At 40.1% G+C, this 18,959-nt stretch overlaps 2 protein-coding genes across 2 annotated transcripts in view; one reads left to right on the forward strand and one right to left on the reverse strand.

The window, feature by feature from the left end:
- Positions 1–4,207: 4,207 nt before the first annotated feature.
- On the forward strand, positions 4,208–10,610 carry LOC117266353 (cyclin-dependent kinase 8-like). Its single transcript, XM_033641501.2, has 5 exons — positions 4,208–4,254; positions 4,838–4,974; positions 7,315–7,456; positions 7,662–7,769; positions 8,298–10,610. Exons 2-5 carry the CDS (start codon positions 4,838–4,840, stop codon positions 8,934–8,936), a joined length of 1,026 nt encoding a protein of 341 aa, XP_033497392.2. The 5' UTR covers positions 4,208–4,254; the 3' UTR covers positions 8,937–10,610.
- Positions 10,611–12,311: 1,701 nt separating this feature from the next.
- LOC117265781 (beta-1,4-galactosyltransferase 3) overlaps positions 12,312–18,959 on the reverse strand; it is a 28,424-nt gene continuing 21,776 nt past the window's right edge. Inside the window, exons 4-7 of the mRNA XM_033640476.2 lie at positions 16,254–16,441; positions 16,040–16,162; positions 15,615–15,719; positions 12,312–15,467 (exon numbers count right to left, since the gene is read on the reverse strand). Of these exons, the coding sequence (XP_033496367.1) occupies positions 15,221–15,467; positions 15,615–15,719; positions 16,040–16,162; positions 16,254–16,441 (663 nt within the window). The 3' untranslated portion in view covers positions 12,312–15,220. The remainder of the gene's footprint in view (positions 15,468–15,614; positions 15,720–16,039; positions 16,163–16,253; positions 16,442–18,959) is intronic.

The raw sequence follows: 18,959 nt of genomic DNA on the forward strand, positions 1-18,959 counted from the left end.
CTGCAGTGTTCTGTGGCTTAACAGTCATCTTGTCTCAGTGGCATGTAGGGATGAAACAGTATGAACATTTCTTATCACAATTATAGTGACCAAATGGTTATCATTGTGGGATGAAAATCTCCAAAAAGCACCGATGCACATACTGAAATAATGTCACCAAGTTTTATTTTGAAAACCACAAATATAATTAGCAGCACTTCTGTTTGCATAAACATTAAAATAGTAACATAGTAGCCTTTTGTAGGCTAAACATACTGTATATCAAATATCAAATATGTGTCACTATGGATGAGGACAAGGGACCAGGAGCATCACTGGGTTTGCCTGCTGCACACCCAGTCAGTAAACAAGGAAACAGTGAAACAAACCCACACTGCATGCTGTGCCAGCATCTAGGAGACTGTTGCTAACTTTGGATGATGCTGGATAGTATTTACCATGAGTTTTCAAAGTGTGGTAGTCATACACAGTTTAAATGATAATTCAGATTTGAAATGGTAATACTAACTGGCTGAATTTTACCATAGTTTAGCATTAAACTGGTAACCCAGGCAGTTGGTGTCCCTACTGGCATGCCATCCTCCATCCCCTCAACCTGCCAGAGACAAAATCAGCTCATGTAGTCAGAATTACAGTACTTTGGAAACATTGATTTGATGTGTATGGATAACCACAGTTTGCAGAGATGTACAATGCCAACATTTTTTTCTGGCAACTGGGCCACTATCAGCCAGCATGTGTCCATCACTCTGTGTGTAGGCCTATGTATTCTTAAATATATCTATATTATTAAAATAACTCATTCACTGTATTTTGCTTTGTCAGATGTACACACATTAAATCTTTTACCAACAGCATGCTTTGATTACATCTACTGTCAAATATATATAATATTAACACACACGTTTTGGGGTTTCCTTCAGGGTTATATTACTAAAACAACAAATAACGGTTACAGCTGTCTTTCCAGGGTATGCATACAGGGTGGCAGCGACTTCTCAAAGGAAGTTGGCTGGATTACAGGAAAACTGCTAGCCCCATTTTCTTAAAACTTGTTGGAAGGGTATAGCATGGACCAAGAAACAACCCATTAATTATAGGAGCAGGTAGGATACACAAAATATTTTTCACTCTTGCTGCCATTGTGAGATAGGGCATTTGGCCTATCTTATTTCTCCAGGTTTCCCTTCTAGTTACTGATTGATCTGCTAATTATTTCTGAATTAATTGTTTTGTCTACAAAACATCAGAAAAAAAAACTGAAGAATTTCTTAACTTGATGTCTTCAAATGTTTTCCTTTGTCTGATCTACAGCATGAAACCAAAGGTATTTGATCTCCTGCAGTATTAAAACAAGGAAATGCTCAAAAAATGACTGCAGCCATTAAGTGCACATCAAGATAGTTACTGATTAACTAACATGGTTCAGAGATCAGCACTCAAAAAGCGCAAAACCAGAGGCACTGTTTTTTTATTCTACTGACCCTTTTGAAAACCAGAAGAGCTTGTTTCATAGTCCACCACTCTGTTATTGTTTAACACTGCTGAAGTAATGACCTACACCTGTCTGCAACAAATACTAATCTGCACAGGGTGTCTTAAAACATCTCAACTGACTACACTGAACTCTATTCACTGTGCTCACTGTGTCAAATTCTAAGATTTATATTCTGTCTTTGTCACATGTATGTGTCTTAAGACTATTTCACACCCCTCCTCATCCAAACCAATGACACTGTAAGTTCAAAAGCATCCATGCTCAAGAGTCAGAAATTATTTTAAACTCTGAAAACTTTTCACATGACGAGGTGAATTTTCTCAGTCCACAGCTACCGCTTGTGCAGATTTTTTCTCAGTCACATGTGGATCTGGGGCAGTAAATCTGTCAGTCTATCTAAGCCACATATTGAAAGGAAGTGGGATGTGTGGTTTCCTCTGCAGTACTGAAGAGTGAATAGGAGCCTATCCCAGTTGACATTGGGCGAGAGGCAGGGTACACCCCAGACAGCTCACCAGACTATCACAGGGCTGACACATAGAGACAGACAACCATTCACACTCACATTCACACCTACAGACAATTTAGAGTCACCAATTAACCTGCATGTCTTTGGACTGTGGGAGGAAGCTGGAGTACCTGGAGAAAACCCACACTGACACAGGGAGAGCACGCAAACTCCACACAGAAGGGCTCCCCCACCCCAGGTTCGAACTGGTTACCCAAGATGCTGTGAGATGTCAATGTAATAACCACTGCCCCACTGTGCCGCCCTTTTATTCTCTTAATTTTCTCAGTTCTTATTCTTATTATTTTATTTTTTTGTATACTGAGATCTGTTTTATTATCATAATTGTACCATGCTGCAAAACCAACTGGCAATTAGAGACAAACAAGATGGAGCGGTGTACCAGCATGTCACACAGACCCCCAAAGGGTGGGTCCTCAAAAACATAAGAGCGTAAGTGGGCATGCTAACATGTCCAAATGGACAGTGCTAACATGCTTAAGGCTGGCAGGTGTGGAAATAGCATGTTAGCATTCTACCATTTGCTAATTAGCACTAAAAACAAATAACAGCTGATGTTCATGAGAATGACAGTAGTTTTACAGATATGGTCAGAAACCAAATAAATTGAATAAATAAATCTGAATCTGAGAAGCAAGCATAAATAAATCTGAATCTGAGAAGCAACTCATTGCAGCAGTTGGGGTTAAATAACTTGTTGCCAGCTGAAAGATAATCGCCCATGCAGTAATTATCCAATAGGAGGCTCGTACCTATTTGCTTAGTTAAATCCAGGTGGCGACTTTTTTTTTGGCCAGGCAGTGTACATGACAGCTCCCTGAAAGAGAAACCAGGACATCTTAATCACCCCCTAGTGGCTGGCTACAGTATGGGTCATAAACCCGGCCCCCCTTCATGTTAGTGGATGGGACATGAGCCAAACTAAAAGATCAAAGCACATGTCCAATAAATTTTCTAAAAGATGATTTATTATATCAGTCCAGTTCAGATCAGATGTGTGTGGGGGGTATGAGCACTTACAGCGAGCAGCAGCAGTGACCCACCGTCCGACACCAGCACACATGAGGACGGAAACAGAGGCCTCATCAGGGATGGTGCACCTGCCACAGCAAGCGAACACGCCATCTATGATATTTTGACTTGACCAGCGGACTTCACTATAAGCCAGTTGGCTGATGAAACAGGTGATATGCTTTATGCTCTAAAACAAGCCACTGGCGTTTTGACCAGCGGAGTCCCAGGTGACACCATCAGCCAGCTTGAGGTGAGCTCAGACCAGTCAGTTCACACCGCTGCAACTTTTTTATGCAACATTCTAAAACGGTTTTGTCTCGTTGCGAATCTTTGGTCTGAACTGGGCTTAAAGTAATTGTTATCACACTGATATATGTTCAAGTGCTTGTTTTTCAGGTAAGTCTGGTTTTAATTAGTAATTTGATGCTATAGAAAGGGGGTCTGACATTATGACTGACAGCTATGTGTGCCAATCAGTGTGCTTCCTATCAATGGCGCTGCTTTTGATTGGTTGGACAGGCTCTATTGCTCTGGCTCCAAATGACATCACCAGTCCGAGATGGCCGAGGCTGTATCTTGGCTTCATTTTTGTACAGTGGGAGGAAGTGGAGACGCACTGTTCATCTTTATATATAGTCTATTAGTGTCAACTTCATGGTGGCGCTAGAGGAAAAGGCATTAAGATTCATCCTCTGGGGACCATAAATGTCTGTACTAGATTTTGTGCCAATCCATCCAGCAGACGTTAAGATTTTTCTCTGAAAAAAAATTAAAAATTTGACCTCCTAGCAGTGCTTGATAAAAACTCAAGAGATCACCAAAGTCATTTCACTTCATCCTGAGGGGGACATAAATGTCAGAACCAAATTTTATGGCAATGCATTTATGAAATTTGGGAGAGTATGTGTAGAACTACCAGATTCGGCTTCCATGAGAGGAATTACGCTAAATTTGAACTTAATTTTTTTAGAGATACATCATTTTTAGAGTAAAAATCAGGCTACATTGTGTTGGAAGAAAAATGTGGTGCCAATATAGCCAGTAGATGTGGAGATGTTTCATCGAATAAATGTAAACTTTGACCTACTGGTGACAAAAATACTTTCATTTTCATTCACCTCAGGGTGTGGTTTGTGACATAAGGAGATGTTTAGAGCCCCTGCAGGTTCTTTTCTCTTCAGCAGCAGAACGTAAACCTACACGGCAAAACAAGGTAAGTCATACCATTAAGAGTTTACCCTTGACAGAACTTAAATCTAGGGAAGAGGACTTTATCTTTGGGAGATGGATGAATTCTACATTTGTACGTAGGAATTTTACATTTGTGATTAAACAAATATTCTTAAAAAGTTTTAATTTGCCCTGCTCTGAACTGATTATTGGACACTCGTGGTCTGAGGCCTTTCGTACAAAGAAACCCTCAAAAGGGTTTCTTTGTACGAAAGGGTATGTTAATACATTGTTATCATAATGTCCGTATGTACTTACAATACATACGAAGTTAATATATTTTAAAGACAGCTCTAAACGACATACTGATGACGTTTGTGCATCACAGTTTGAATGTCCAATCAAACAACCTATTTACTCTATCTAGTAATGAGATTTTTACGATAGGATGTCGAGAAATAAAAGGAAATCCAATAACGTAGATTTAATCTTTATTTTCATCTGCAGCATGAACTAGTTTGACAGCATTCCTCTCTGCATGTACACTGAGTGGGAAGTGACAGCCCATTTCTTACCCAGTCACCATCACTCTTATATGTTAATGACATCCGATCCTTCTTTTTAAGATGGCCAGTTATGATGGCAAGGGTGCTACCGCAAAAGTGTACAAAGAGATGTACAATGGACAGTGGGCAGCGATGAAGAAGGTTCATGGGAACTGGCTGACCCGTGAGGACATGGACAGAGAGTATAAGATTTATAAGTAAGTAAGACACACAGGACTGGATGCTTGATCAGACAATAAACACCTTGTATAAAGGTTCCACCTGGAACCCTTTCAGAGGGTTCTAGCTAGGCCAGTGGTTACCAGCTGGTGGGTTGTCAAGTTTGTAAAAAAAAACAGGATTTATTTTGAAGTACAGCAAACTAGCTTTACGGCATGGCCAAATGCAAGTATGATGCTGAATGTATTGAACTGTGTGGACCTTGAACTTATGATGGAGCATACAGGCATTGGAAACAAAATGCATCAGCATCAGGGAACACTTGCTAGTTTAGAAGCTGTGCTCTCTATTATGATTTATATAACTTATTTTCTACTACCTGCTTATTTGCGCTATTATTGTTGAGTAATGGTTTGGTTTCAGCCTCAATGCCTGCCTGAACTCCACCCGCCATAGACAATGACAGAGGACGCTGGACAACTCCACGCATTTTCTTTTGAGCATTAGGTTGATAACCTCAAAAGAGAGAAAAATAAATAATGTCAGTTGATTCAATCAATAAATCCTTGTCTTAAATAACAAACCACCACTGAATTTTAATCAAATTATTAATGATTAAATCAAAATATCATGTTTTCCATGTCAAATACTATTGTCAATATGATCAACCTCATGCTGTACCACGTGTTTATTCAATGTATTTATTGCATGTTCTTTTAAAAATCAATGGTTTGTTTTAGACAATATTTATATTCCTTTTAAATAATATTTGTAATAATTGTTAAATAATTTTGACCCTTTCAAGATCAATCAGTTTACAACTAATAATCATAACGCTCATTCACAAATTAAATTACTTGACGCTACATTACTAAATTATATTAATGAAATTAAATTCCCGTATCTGAACACAGCGCCGTCTTAAACTAGATGAATGAATGAATGAATGAATGAATGAAACTACATGAATGGTAGGTCTTGCCGCCAGTGTAAACACCGCGGCTCGCGCGCTACATGACTACTTAATTTGGGTTAAGTTGTAAATCATTATTATTTGTGCTGGTGTCAAACCTAATCACATACATAACAATGGCGTCTCTGTGGGCATCTGTGCATTGATGTAAACTGCTTTTTCCCGACCTGATTTCCGACCTGCAAGTAGGAAATCCTACTTCCCGTGCGCGAAAAATCACCAAACTTTGCACAAAGGTCCAGTCCTATGCCAGATTTGCTCAGCTGCAAACACAAGCCAATAGTCCTGATGGTGGCGCTACAGCAAGCGTCTAAAGTTCACAACTTTAAAAATTCACAACAAATCAACCATATGTGCTACAGCTTCACAACTTTAACCAAAATGTAGCCCCAATACTGAAGAAACTTTTGTACATTTAAACCTATTGCAAATTATGAAGTCCATACTCTGTTATTTTCAAAAACTTTAAAACATCTTAAGCATATCTCCTCCGACATTTTGTGCTCAATTGACACCAAACTCGCTACAGAGTATCTTCAGACTGTCCTTCACAAATTTGTCTCACAGATTTTTGATGTATCAAAAATTGAGCCTCCAGTGCATCAAGATGTTTGACTGTAAACAGTACTGTAAACATATACATGCAAATTCTTGCTAAATAAGTTTTCAATGTTCATGAAAAAAAATAACAAAATTTTGGAGGCATGGTAGATGATGTTTGGCAAATATGAGAATTTTATATCAAAAACTGAATTTTTGACAGCATTTTGAATTCTGTCCTCGTGTGAACCATTGCTGTCAATGGGAATAGAGTATCTTTACACATCAGTCTTTCACTTATGGAGTAAATCAATCATTGCTAAGACAAATTAACAACATCTCCATGCTGTCTAGATGCAAGATGTGTATTTTCATATTTTTGTCTTGATAATTGAATTTATGACAGCAGTTTGAAATCTGCCTTGACAGCTGCTGTCATCCTGGTGGCTGGCTTAGTCAATTTGTGAAGCCACCAATGAGTTGACACTTGCTAATTAGCTCAGTTAGACAGAAGATGCTCCTTGGTGTCAGAGGTTGTGAATTCAATCCTTAACTGATGCAAAATGTACATTGTAATGTCAGCTTTCTTGTTGTTTTCCTATTCTGCCTCGTGTTGCTCAGAATTGCCTAAATTTGCCTAAAATTGCCCAGCCCTGACCATTGCTTTTAATTTATGCCTAAAAATGATATACTATAGGCCTTTATTTGAATGTGTTTTTTCATGGTGGGTTGTGTTATGTGTATTGTAGGTACCTTTGCTGTACTTGTGAGAAGCCAAAGATCAATTTCCGTTGAGGTGAACAATAAAGTCAATATAATCTTATCTTATCTAACCTTATCCTATCTCTGTGGCTCATTTTCACAGGAAAGCAGTACATCCAAACATCGTAAAGCTGCTTGGGAGACCAATAATGCATCACGATTTAGAATGGCACATTCCAATGGAGTACATCTTTGGAGAAAACTTGGAGAAGATTATCTTCCATCCAAGAAATTCCAGCATAAAGGTTTTATACATCATGATTTACTCAAAAGGCTATTTACATGGCACTGGTTTTTGATTGTCTGAGAAGTTAAAGCATAGGTGTTAAGAGATCTGTGTCCCCGTAACGTTATTACTATGATTTTCCTGCTGCAACACAGAAATGCAAATCAGACTATAAAAATCAGTATTAATGTGAGTTTAAGATGTTTTCCTTCACCCTACTGTAGCTGAACACAACAATCACGAGGGAAATCATCACAGGAATGTGTGAAGGGCTGTTTCACCTCCACAACAATGACATCGTGCACCAAGACCTCAAGCCTGATAATATCATGGTAAGACACATCATTTTATAAATGTACACAATGCAAATTGGAAATAGGTTTGGCCACATGCTGAACAATGGTGGCATCATTCATATAATCACACGGTCACATAATAAGTTTAGAGTGTATGAGTTGTCTGCACATGGTTCTCATGGAGATAACTAACTAGCTAACTAGCTAACGGTGCTAACTCTATAAACAGCAGGAAACAACAGCAACAGTACCGACGGTGCTAACCATGGGGAACCAGAGGATGGGTGCTACACTTCTGCACCAAAGCCATCCCTTTATCAACGGTAACCGCCATATAAGCACAGGGCAGATCTGTGGTGATGAGCTAGCTAGTGGGATACACACATGCACTTACATGCGCTCACAGGCAGACTGGTTTACCACAACAAACCACAGAGAAGCTCAGATTATAACACACACAGAGGTAGCATGACATCATTCTCTGCTCAGGGTGCCACTACTCCACTGTATTAATGCTCTTTTGTTGAATACCTCAGTTCCTCTTTCTTTAATAATCTCACGCAGGTGGAAGGCAGCACATTCCGGGCTGTGATCATTGACTTGGACTTTGCAAAGTTTTACCGTGATGGCCTCAACTCTGCCCAAGATAGGGGGAATCTTGCATATGCCGCTCCAGAGATCCGGAGAATACCTCCGGGTCAGCGCGACCAACGCTCAGACGTGTGGGCGATGGGTAAGATAATCGCTGAGCTTCTCAGTGGAAACAGACTTCACCACACAAGCCCTGCTTACATACAGGATACTCTGAGGGGAAATCTTTACTGTGACGTGGTCGCCAGGATGTTGGACGGCAGTCCAGTACCGAGGGCCACTATGGCAGAAGTCATTGATGAAATAAGAGAGGCAGGGAGAGTCGCAGATAGACGCAATTCAATGTCCAGTCCTCCTTACATGTCAGTCCAGCAGTATCAGAGTAGTGGGGAAATGGATAGTGGCTTTGGATCTCTTGGTTTGCCTCCAAATTTCCATTTGCCACATAATTTACCCTCCAATGGCACTGTTGAGTTTAATTATGCTCAGTTTGGCCATGGGGGGAAACGGAAGTCAACCATACAGGGAGAAGTGCGAATTAGGGGTGGCAGACCACTTGATGCTTGGTGGACAAGAGTAACATCTGAGGATCGACATGCACTAGAGGATTAGCTCCTCTAGGAATTGAAAATTTCCAAGCTCTACATGCCACTTAGTAGTGGAGGGTGTACAGAGCTACATGGGGTACATCCACCTCTTTGTCTGAACATTTACAGTATAGCCACTGATCAGCCAAAAAGCCACTGGAACATATAGGACAGTATTCCTACTTCCTCCTTGGTAATCTACCCATCTATCTAGTAGTACACCCGCCTTATCAACTACCACTACACCACTGGCTACAGTGAAACGAGAGGTATCAGAGGGGAAGCCTAGTGCAGCTATGTGTCAGTATTTTGCAAGCTAAGTTTAGGTGGGGATCAACATTTATCCAACAACATTAACAAGACATTAATAGCTGTAATGAGCAGATTTTATCTAGACCGTTTACAAGCAGGGATTTGTGTGTTTGATGAGCAGAGTCGAAGGTGAGCAGGTACGCTCAAACTGCAGCTGATGGCTGGTAGGCATATGTAATTTGCATATAAATAAGGCTAAGGTGCAGAGTTACATCTAAGACTTTATAAGGCAACTTAGACACCTGTATCTGTGTTGAACAGAGATGAGTTTTTAGGAGTTTAAACAAACACTTCACCCCTGAAAATATAATGTGATTATGAATTTCTTACCCTGTGTTATGCTGAAATCGCAAGGAAGATTTGTTTTTGTTAAATGCCTTCACGGTAAACTGTTAAGGTTTTAGCAAAAATCCATGCCTTTGGCAAATACTTAACACACAGCTAGATGAATGAGACTTGGATTTTCTGTACGAGTTGTGTGACAGTGTGTAAATGGACGTTTTGATATAGTTTTGTTGTTGTTAAACTCGCTCCCCTATGACTTCAATTCATCAAGAATTTTCACCCTTTTTGGATTCTTCATTCACCGTGTAGGCATGCGAAAATAACAAAGTTATTGTCATGTATTCAACTCAGCACGGGGTGAGTAACTGACATACAAATGGGTGGGTGAAGTATTCCTTTAATCAATGCCTGGAGAGGAGCTTTATCTATGTAGAGGCTAGAGTATTCGTAGTTTACTTCCTAAGTGTAGCGTGGTTTCTTGGTTGTTTTGAGTTGATTGTCCAACATAGGGACACTGGACATTGTAAATATGGGAGTTGGGGGGAGACATTAGTACACTGTGTCTTTCTAGTTTTTACTATCAAACTCATTTTGGTGGTTGATACATGGGATAGACTCTTTCTCCTGAAAGTCTTATGTCCAAATGTAAGACGGATTCATTTTAAAGAAGAGAACTATACTGTTTCATTATGGGATGAGTTTGCCAAGCTCATATGTGGTGACATATACTGTGATTTTAAAACTGTAATGATACTAAATCAGTGTAAAAATATGATTACCTGAAATAAGCAGCTTTGTGCGAGATTTATTTTGTTTACTTTCTCTGAGTTCTCTTTTTGTAGTTTCCTCCAGCACATTTTTACCTGTTTAAAAAGGACTAAGTATAAATAAAGTTCTTGTAATAACTGCTTTGGAATAAATGTCCCAAAAATAAAACACTGAAATGGTAATTTTGGTGTTTGGGACACAGTACATGTGTTACTTATGAAATAATGTATGCCGTTATGTGACGATGCATTTTGACTATACTCAATGTGTCTGTCAGTGACATGGCTTGTTAAAAATGGACAAAAATAAACACGAGATAAGAGTGTAAAAATGACACTGATGTCTGTTTTGTTTTCCTCTGTCATTTATATGTGTTGTTATGGTTTTCATTCATTATTGTAATGTTAATTTTTCAAGTATTCTCCTTCAGGTTTTTTTCCAACTTTTCCTGCCTCAATATGTTTTTACTCTGTTCATCTTTTTTTATTACAAAGAAACTCTGACTTCTATGCTCTTCACTTTTGCAAGTTGGAAGGAGTAAGTTTGGGCCAGTTTATGGGAAACAGCCTTGACAGTTAACAGCATGTGGGAGCTCCAATATTTTCACGTGGTGGCTAAATTTTTTCAATGAGCAGGGCAGAAATGAGTCGAAAGTATGTCCTTAAATTAAAATTTGAAATGGTCTGCTTATGTTCCAAGACCTCAGAAAATCTGAAATGCTTGGAGATTTTACTAGAAATACATACATCTGTTCAAATTAATTGGTTTTGGGAGCTCGGAATAGAGCTGCTGCTCCATGGCATCGAAAGGGGCCACACGAGGTGGTTTGGGCGCCTCCCGTTGAAGGTTTTCCGGGCATGGCCGACTTGAAGGAGACACCGGGATGAACCCAGAACGTGCTGGAGGGATGATACATCTCATCTGGCCTGGGAATGTGTCAGGATGCCCCATGAGGAGTTGGAAAGCATTGCTGAAGAGAGGGACATCTGGAATGCTCTGCTCAGCCTGCTGCCCCCACATTAGCAGATGAAATAGATATATCTTACTATATAATGACGAAAACTCTGTCTGTGGGTGTGTCTGTTCGATGTTTTTCTCCTCACTGACTTGGTCAATCCATGTGAAATTTGGCACAGTGATAGAGGGTCATGGGAGGATGTGAATTTAGCAATATTACATCAATTGGCCAAAGGGGGGCGCTATAGCAACTGATTGAAGTTGCAAACTTTGAATGGGCATATCTCATGCCCCGTATGTCGTAGAGACATGAAACTTTGCACAGAGATGCCTCTCCTCACGAGGAACAAATTTGCCTCAAGAACCCATAACTTCCGGTTATATAGATTTTCTGCCATTTCGAATTTTTTGAAAAACACTTCAAATCGATCTCTTCCTAGGAAGTTTGAGCGATCTGCATGAAACTGGGTGAACATAATCTAGGGACCAATATCTAAAGTTCCCTCTTGGCAAAAGTTGGAAAACTTACTAAAACTGAGCTTCTATAAGGCAATGAATATTGCGGAGGGCGTGGCTCATCACATAAAGGTGTATAACATCTCAAGGGTTTCACCGATCACCACGCAACTTTGTGGGCATATGACCACACATAATCTGAGGGGACCCCTCCATTATTGACCCCATCAAACAAAATGGGGGCGCTAGAGAGCTAATTTCTTATCTAGGCCTAACCGCCATATTGATTTTTTACTAAACTTGGTGGATATGTAGAACAGGACGCTTCAAGGTGACTGGAGAAATTTAACTCTAATTGGCAACTGGGTGGCGCTATAACAACAGAAAAATGATTAAAAATGGCTAAAATGCGACCGATCGCTGTGGCTCCCCCTGTGGCCGAATGTTGTTGTTTTTTTCTCATTTTTGGTATGACTAAGTCATGGTATGGTATGCTGTACTCAATGGGTATGGACTAGTATGTATATATTTGTGTTTGCTTCACTTGAATTTGGCATGTAATGTATGTATTGCTTCTGACCCATGCTCCATTTTGGTTAAAGATCAAAACCAAACAAAACTCTCTTGAATAATCAGTTTATTAATGAATTTAAGGCCACTCTGGACTGTGCAGAATTCATAAAGAGAGCAGAAATAACTCACAAAGTCACATTGCCCTTGGTTGCTTCAGTACTACCCTGTGATGACGGCTTTCTATTGCTGCTGAGCTTATCCACATCAGAACGGAGTCAGATCAAACATAAAGTAGCTTCAAATAAAAACCCCAGAACCTCAGGTCAAGTGTTACAGAGTAAATGATGGAATCTGTACGTTGTGACTTTGGGAATAAAAGCTTCCTTTGTACATTTTAATCCTCAAATTAAAGAGTGAGGAGCACTCCGTTCAGCAGATGGAAACTTGCATTTTCATTCACAATTACACGTTTCCAGTTAACAACACAGACGCTTCAGCATGCTTCGTATTTTCTAGATAAGCACTGATATGTATCATCTCCACATTGTGCTCGGTACATTCCCTCACTAATAGGTTTGTTGCCATGCATATTTAGTCTGGATATAAAGATGCTATTGTATTAGTGACCAAGTATTCAAATACTAGTACTGTGTGTTGCTAAGGCCATAGGATTTGAATATGAATTCACATCAACATGATAACAAGTACATACTCATCTATTTATGTAAATCACAGGCAACCACTCTCAGAGCTCGTCTTGTCCACGTCAGCAGACAAATACCACAATGACAATTAGATAAAAATAACTTTTCAGTACAGCATTTGAAAAAGAAGAAGAAAAAAAAAAAACATCACTCATAACCATGAACTATCATCCCTTTGCTGAAGACAAACGTTTTCTTCCTCTGTGGTTTGTTAAATTTGAGAAATCTGAACATGTGTTGGTTTGGAGATCCTTTGAACACAGAATCGAAAGATGCTACAAGTATTGATAGGAAGTGGTGATAGGCCTGTCCATTAAGATAAGAATAACACAGTGTTACAGAAATCATTCATGACATATGAAGTATACTGTATACACACACACACACACACACACACACACACTTTTTATCCAGCATCACAGCTTTCCGTGCAGTCGTCTTTGGTTTCAGCCTGTTCACCTGCCAGTAAAGTCACCCTCACCGTATGAAGGGACTGTTTCTTTTTCTCCTGTTTACAATCAAATCTGTCAAGAGTGGGGGAAAAAGAGTGAAGAGGAGGGCGGAGAGTCAACATGCAGTACATGGGCTCTACTGGAATGGAAATGGCAGATGTCTTCATGTGATAACTTGTTACAGAACAGCATTTCACACCAGCCACGGCGCTGAGAGACGGGGTCAATTTTCACGAATCGTAAAAGATTTAAAGAAAAAAAGAGAAACAGACCGTTTCATTTTTGACAAACCTACCTGCGACTTACATATAATGATAAATATATTGGTGACAAATTACAAGTACATTTTCACATTTTAAGTACCTTGCCTAGTGTTTATATGTCTGTCTGCGGACAGAATTTGTCAACATGATAATGTCACATTCATACAAGATGCAGTCACAAAACTTTACAGGTGTAGTTGAGATCACAACAAAGGCTGAAAATCAGTGAAATCCAAGCAAGGGCGCAGTTAGTACGGGGGTAGAAAGTAGGGAAGGGACGCTGCACCCCACTTAGTTGCAGAGTGGCTGGTGTGAACTCATCGCAAAATTATCTCTAGTTTTTTACTCCTTTTCTGTGTTGAGAAAAAACCCTTTCTAGTGTATTTCTCAATGATATGTATAGATCAAGAACAGGAGATGGGCAAAGCATGTTATAAAGATGGACTACATATCAAGTGTTAAGGGAGAAGGCCAGCATTCTTAAGGGACACATAAACATGACATATATAGTACACTGCACATAGTCAACGTATACGTAAGGACAAGTTAAGCAAAACAGACTCCATTTTGATGTGAATCTCAAACTCATCTGAAGGCAGAAGACTGATAACCGTTGCCAGGACCTGCTCTATTTGATAAAGGCAAATACACGAAAACACGCAAAAAAGAAAACTGATCAAATGTAGTAGATATTGGATATGCTGAAATTTGAAAGGCTGAACTGTATGCACTAAAATACACGCTACACAGAGGAACTGTACCTTGGCCTTGATGTGCAGAACTTAAAACGCTCACTCCCATTCGCACTGGTGATTCTACTGAACATGACAGAAGGCAAAAGTATGTGTAGAGTGTCCATAACAATAGAAAGATTTAATCTATCTTTTGATACACAAACCAAATGGATATAGTTCAGCATCTCTATGTGGGAGCTTCCTTAATGAGACCCCAGATATGTGCAGACAGGATATGTGCACTGTTACGTCAGAAGCAGTCATAATAATAACAGTAATACACAAATCTGTCAAGTTCCGTCATTCAGCACTCATGGTAGCAGCCTCTCACACTCAACTGGAAACAAGAAACTGTCTCCATTTTACTCATATTCATTGGCGTTGAGACAAAAAATGAGTGTGACTGCTGGAAATCGCAGCTACTGCTCTATTAAACCCAATATTCTAAATAATGTAAGGTATGAGTGAAAAGACAAAAAAGAACAAGCTTCTAAGGCATCACAAGGTTTAACCAGCGACCACAGCGCTGTAGATATATAAACTCATAGAGTCCATCTTTTACCCTTTACTCTTCACTCTGGCTCCCCTGGAAGAAGAATCAGTGATGTGACAGGAACCAAGGTGGAGAGCCGTCAACTAAGGGTTGAGAACTTCAAGTCAATTGTTTGTTTTTTTTTTATCACCCAGATGAGCGTCCCACTGTCCGCAGGCAATACGATGTTGATTCTCCACAAACTGACGAAAGCTTAAAATGGGCAAAAACTCCAGGTGAGTGAGGAGAAAAACCACCATTGTACAGCTTGTACCCAGAGGATTATCCCATTGAAGTTATGGCAGGGTGAAACTTGATTAGCAGTCTCTTGGACTATTCCTCTGAGTGGCCCTCTTTGAGTTTGGCTGGTCCTTTTGCTGAGACTTCAGCAGCTTCTTTGCCTGCAGCTTTGGCAGGAGGAGGTTGTGTTGGGGGAGGTGGATGTAGACCGGCCTCAGTGCCAATGTTGACAGTGATGTTGGTGTAGAGGGGCAGGTATTGCTTTGAGATTGTCTCATATTCAACAGTGTTCATCCCATCCAACTTCCAGGTCTGCCGTGTCTTGGCCAGCATGTTGAACCTTTAAATGGAGAGCAAAGACAGAACAGACTGAAGGCTGCGCACATTTTACTTTTACTTTCTGCTGTTTCCATCTATGATCAAGCAGTGCAGTTTTTCCCCTTGACCTCAACATATTTCAGATTTTTTGAGTCTGCAAATACCGTACCTCTTTGGGTTCACATCGTTGCCTTTGTCCAGCTTGTGTTTGATCATCTTGTACCGGCCGAACCTCAGCGATGGACGAGTGATATACATCCCCCCCAGAGACACTCTGAGAGGACCAGAAACAAATGTCAGTCTTTCACACAGTTCAACTGAGTCCCACACATCTGGTGTCTGACCAACAGGAATTTGTTGTTAACTGACAGTTGTATTTGGTTAGTGTTTATCAGGGATGTCCTGATCAAGCCCTACCTTGCATCTACCCTGATAACGATGTCTGCGATCGGATCAAGACATCCCTAGTGTTAAGTATCAATGTAATATCAGAGCTTGGAAACTGGAAATGTCAATGTCTGACTGGCTACAGATACATTCCTTCCACAGTAGAACCTCCCATTCTTGGGGGAATCTTGCCAAAACTATTCTCACCTGACTCCAATATCGTCGTCCTCTCCACCCCAGCCCCAGTAGTTGTTGGGAAAGCCGTTCATTTTGAGGTAGTGCAGTGGCGTCAGAGCTGACACTCCTCCAAAGTACATCTTGTACGGAAGCCTGGAGATGATCATTTCAAACAAAAAAATATTAAACATGACTGTCTGTGAGGAGCAATCCATTTGATGGACACAAACAAGAAAGGACATACTTGTAGCCAAACTTGTCCATGGCGATGGCTGCATGCTTGGGGTTGGAGTCGCAGACGTATGTGTTGCGATCGTCCTCTGGAATGAGGTCCACATCATGAAAGAAGAGACAGTCCCAGTCTTCTTCCTTCATGGCCTCACGGAAACCCACGTTCATCAGCTTGGCCCTGTTGAAAGTGTAGTTTCCAGCCTGGGGGAATAAACGCCGACACTTGATGTCAGAGTAGGCAGCAACGACCTCACCTTACACACCAGTCTATTTAAAGAGTAACATCACCTCAAAACCATTTTAATCACCTGAAAACCAATGTATATGGGTATTCAGTAGTGTTGTTAATGGATTCAGGTCCAAAACTTAGCATTTTGTGCAAAGTATTTGCATTTTACATATTGTGTGAAGAATGTGCATAGTGACTGCCCTCTACTGGTTGGAAACCAGCTTTTGCCATGAGGAAACAACTGGCTATGTCTGGGCATGACTGGGATTCTTCCTTCACATTCTAGGGACATTTTTTGAACTTCCAGGATAGAGTTACTTCAAAAGAGTGTAATTTACCACAACATTTGACAAATCAGTTTGGAATGAAGTGATAACTTCTGGCTTGTCAGTGTGGGATATAGAAAATAGATCATTCAGATTCTCTACCAATTCCCTAATTGATTGAAAAAAGTCAGTCAGGTTTTCATCGTCAAACCAACTGCTTTATTTCCTCTGAGTCTGAACAGTGTAGAAACAGCACAATAGTAAAACGTAGTAGGCATGCATGTGGCTCAGGTGTGCTAAACCTCCACTGTTAAATCATTTTCTTAGTCAAAGCAAAAACCTGCTAAGCCTGTCTGTGTGTCGTTAATATTATTATACCTCAGGATATTTACTCTTGCTAACTGACATGCTGCTTGGGTAAAAAGCAGTGACACACGTACTACAGTGTCAAATACATGCCATTCCTGGAATTTCAACCTATGTCATGTAGAAAAATGTTTCAGCATATTGCTGCTTGAAAAGATCATTTTGCAGACATTACAAGCTGTAGTGTTGTCATCTTTTTTATGTGAAATTAAGCAACACTGCGTCTCCACCATTACTCCTTGTTGCACATTGCCAGCAGCACAGACACATGGGTTTGACATCATTGTTTTGCAATGCGCAGCTGTCAGAAAAACACGTCGAATTGATAGGCCTGGAGGTATACATACCAGTATGGAACTGGTTCTCCATTCCTATCCTTAGCCATTGTCTTATATCCAACAACCAGCAGACCTTTCTCAGTTATCCAAATAAATTTGGGGTGGGAATCTCAGGGCACTTCACAATTTGATTCGATTACGATTCAGAGGGTGACGATTCGATAATAAAAACGATTATCGATGCATCACAGTGCATCAAAATGTTTGATGTCAACACGATTTATTTTTCTCTTTCTTTTAAAGTATAGCATATGGTATTTTTGGTGATCCATAATTAAATAAACAGATTATTTTACTTGCATACAGCGTGGCTCTTGTCCAGGTCCCTTTCCTCTTCAACCTACATCCTAACCCTCACTTTTGAATCAGGGGGTGCCAGTTGGATTGTATCCATCTATGGACGCTCACGCTTGTCTGTTGTGGAATATAGATATATATGGGATCCAGTGTTGGCACAGCCTACTGTAATATTTCCCATGAAACAGTACGCAATTCACCTTCTATTCAATAATATATGGTCTGCATCCTTTTTATGTGAATTTGAAAGCACCTTACATTCTTCTGTGTGTATAAGAATAACATGAGGGGGAGGCGGAGTGCTCAGCCGCAGCCACTGTGTTGTTATTTACGTTATGCCAGCAGAGGAGTTGCAAGCAGCCTCTCTCTTCGTTAACACCAGTGAAAGCCAAGACACTGGGCAGGCCAGGCACGGGGTTTTTGAGGTAAAACAAACTTAGCAGAGAGTTATTTTCTTCACCACAGAGGTGTTTTAAGTTGGCTAATGCTGCAGTGTGTGTTGGTAAGCTGGTTTACATGCTGATCACTGCTCCTCTCGTTAATGTAAGTCTATATACTTCAATATATAGAATATACTTCATGTTCACCTCACAAATGTAATTATTTAGACATTAAACTGAAACAAGCTTACAACCGCTGTCTTTTGTGAAGATGAATTAGTACACGTTAACTTTAGCTCATCTGCACTGTAGACTGTCCGGGTGCTACACTGATTTCGCAGTTGAGTTCCACCTCTTTTGTTCCATTAACATCATGTAACAAACAAACATTTACATAATTGATTACTGACATTTGTTAATTGATGCTGAATCATCCATGTCTACATTGCAATGCACCTAAGAATCAATTTCCCCCCATCCTTGTAATAAATTACTATATAACGTACATCAACTGTATATTTTCCGGAAGGCCAGAAAACTAAACACATTCATTTTTAGCTGGCAATCAACTTACTAGGCCTTTTTTGAGGTATCTGCTAAGTAGAGACAAGTCAAATCATTAAAAGGAAAAATTCCACCATGTGGCTATGCAATGCAAAATCCAGCTCAAGAGGTGTTAGAGATAAAGTGCTGAGAAGTAAACATGACTGGATTGTTACAAGCAGCAAAGGAGATTAAACCCTTTAAGCCACTTTCTTATTCTCTAGCATGCACATCCAGTGACGGCACACTAGAGGGCACTAGCCTGTACTGAAGTGGATACCAAATCACAAGATGAGAGCT

The sequence above is a fragment of the Epinephelus lanceolatus genome, chromosome 10 (genome assembly GCF_041903045.1).
Source record: "Epinephelus lanceolatus isolate andai-2023 chromosome 10, ASM4190304v1, whole genome shotgun sequence".
Taxonomy (NCBI): Eukaryota; Metazoa; Chordata; class Actinopteri; order Perciformes; family Serranidae; genus Epinephelus; species Epinephelus lanceolatus.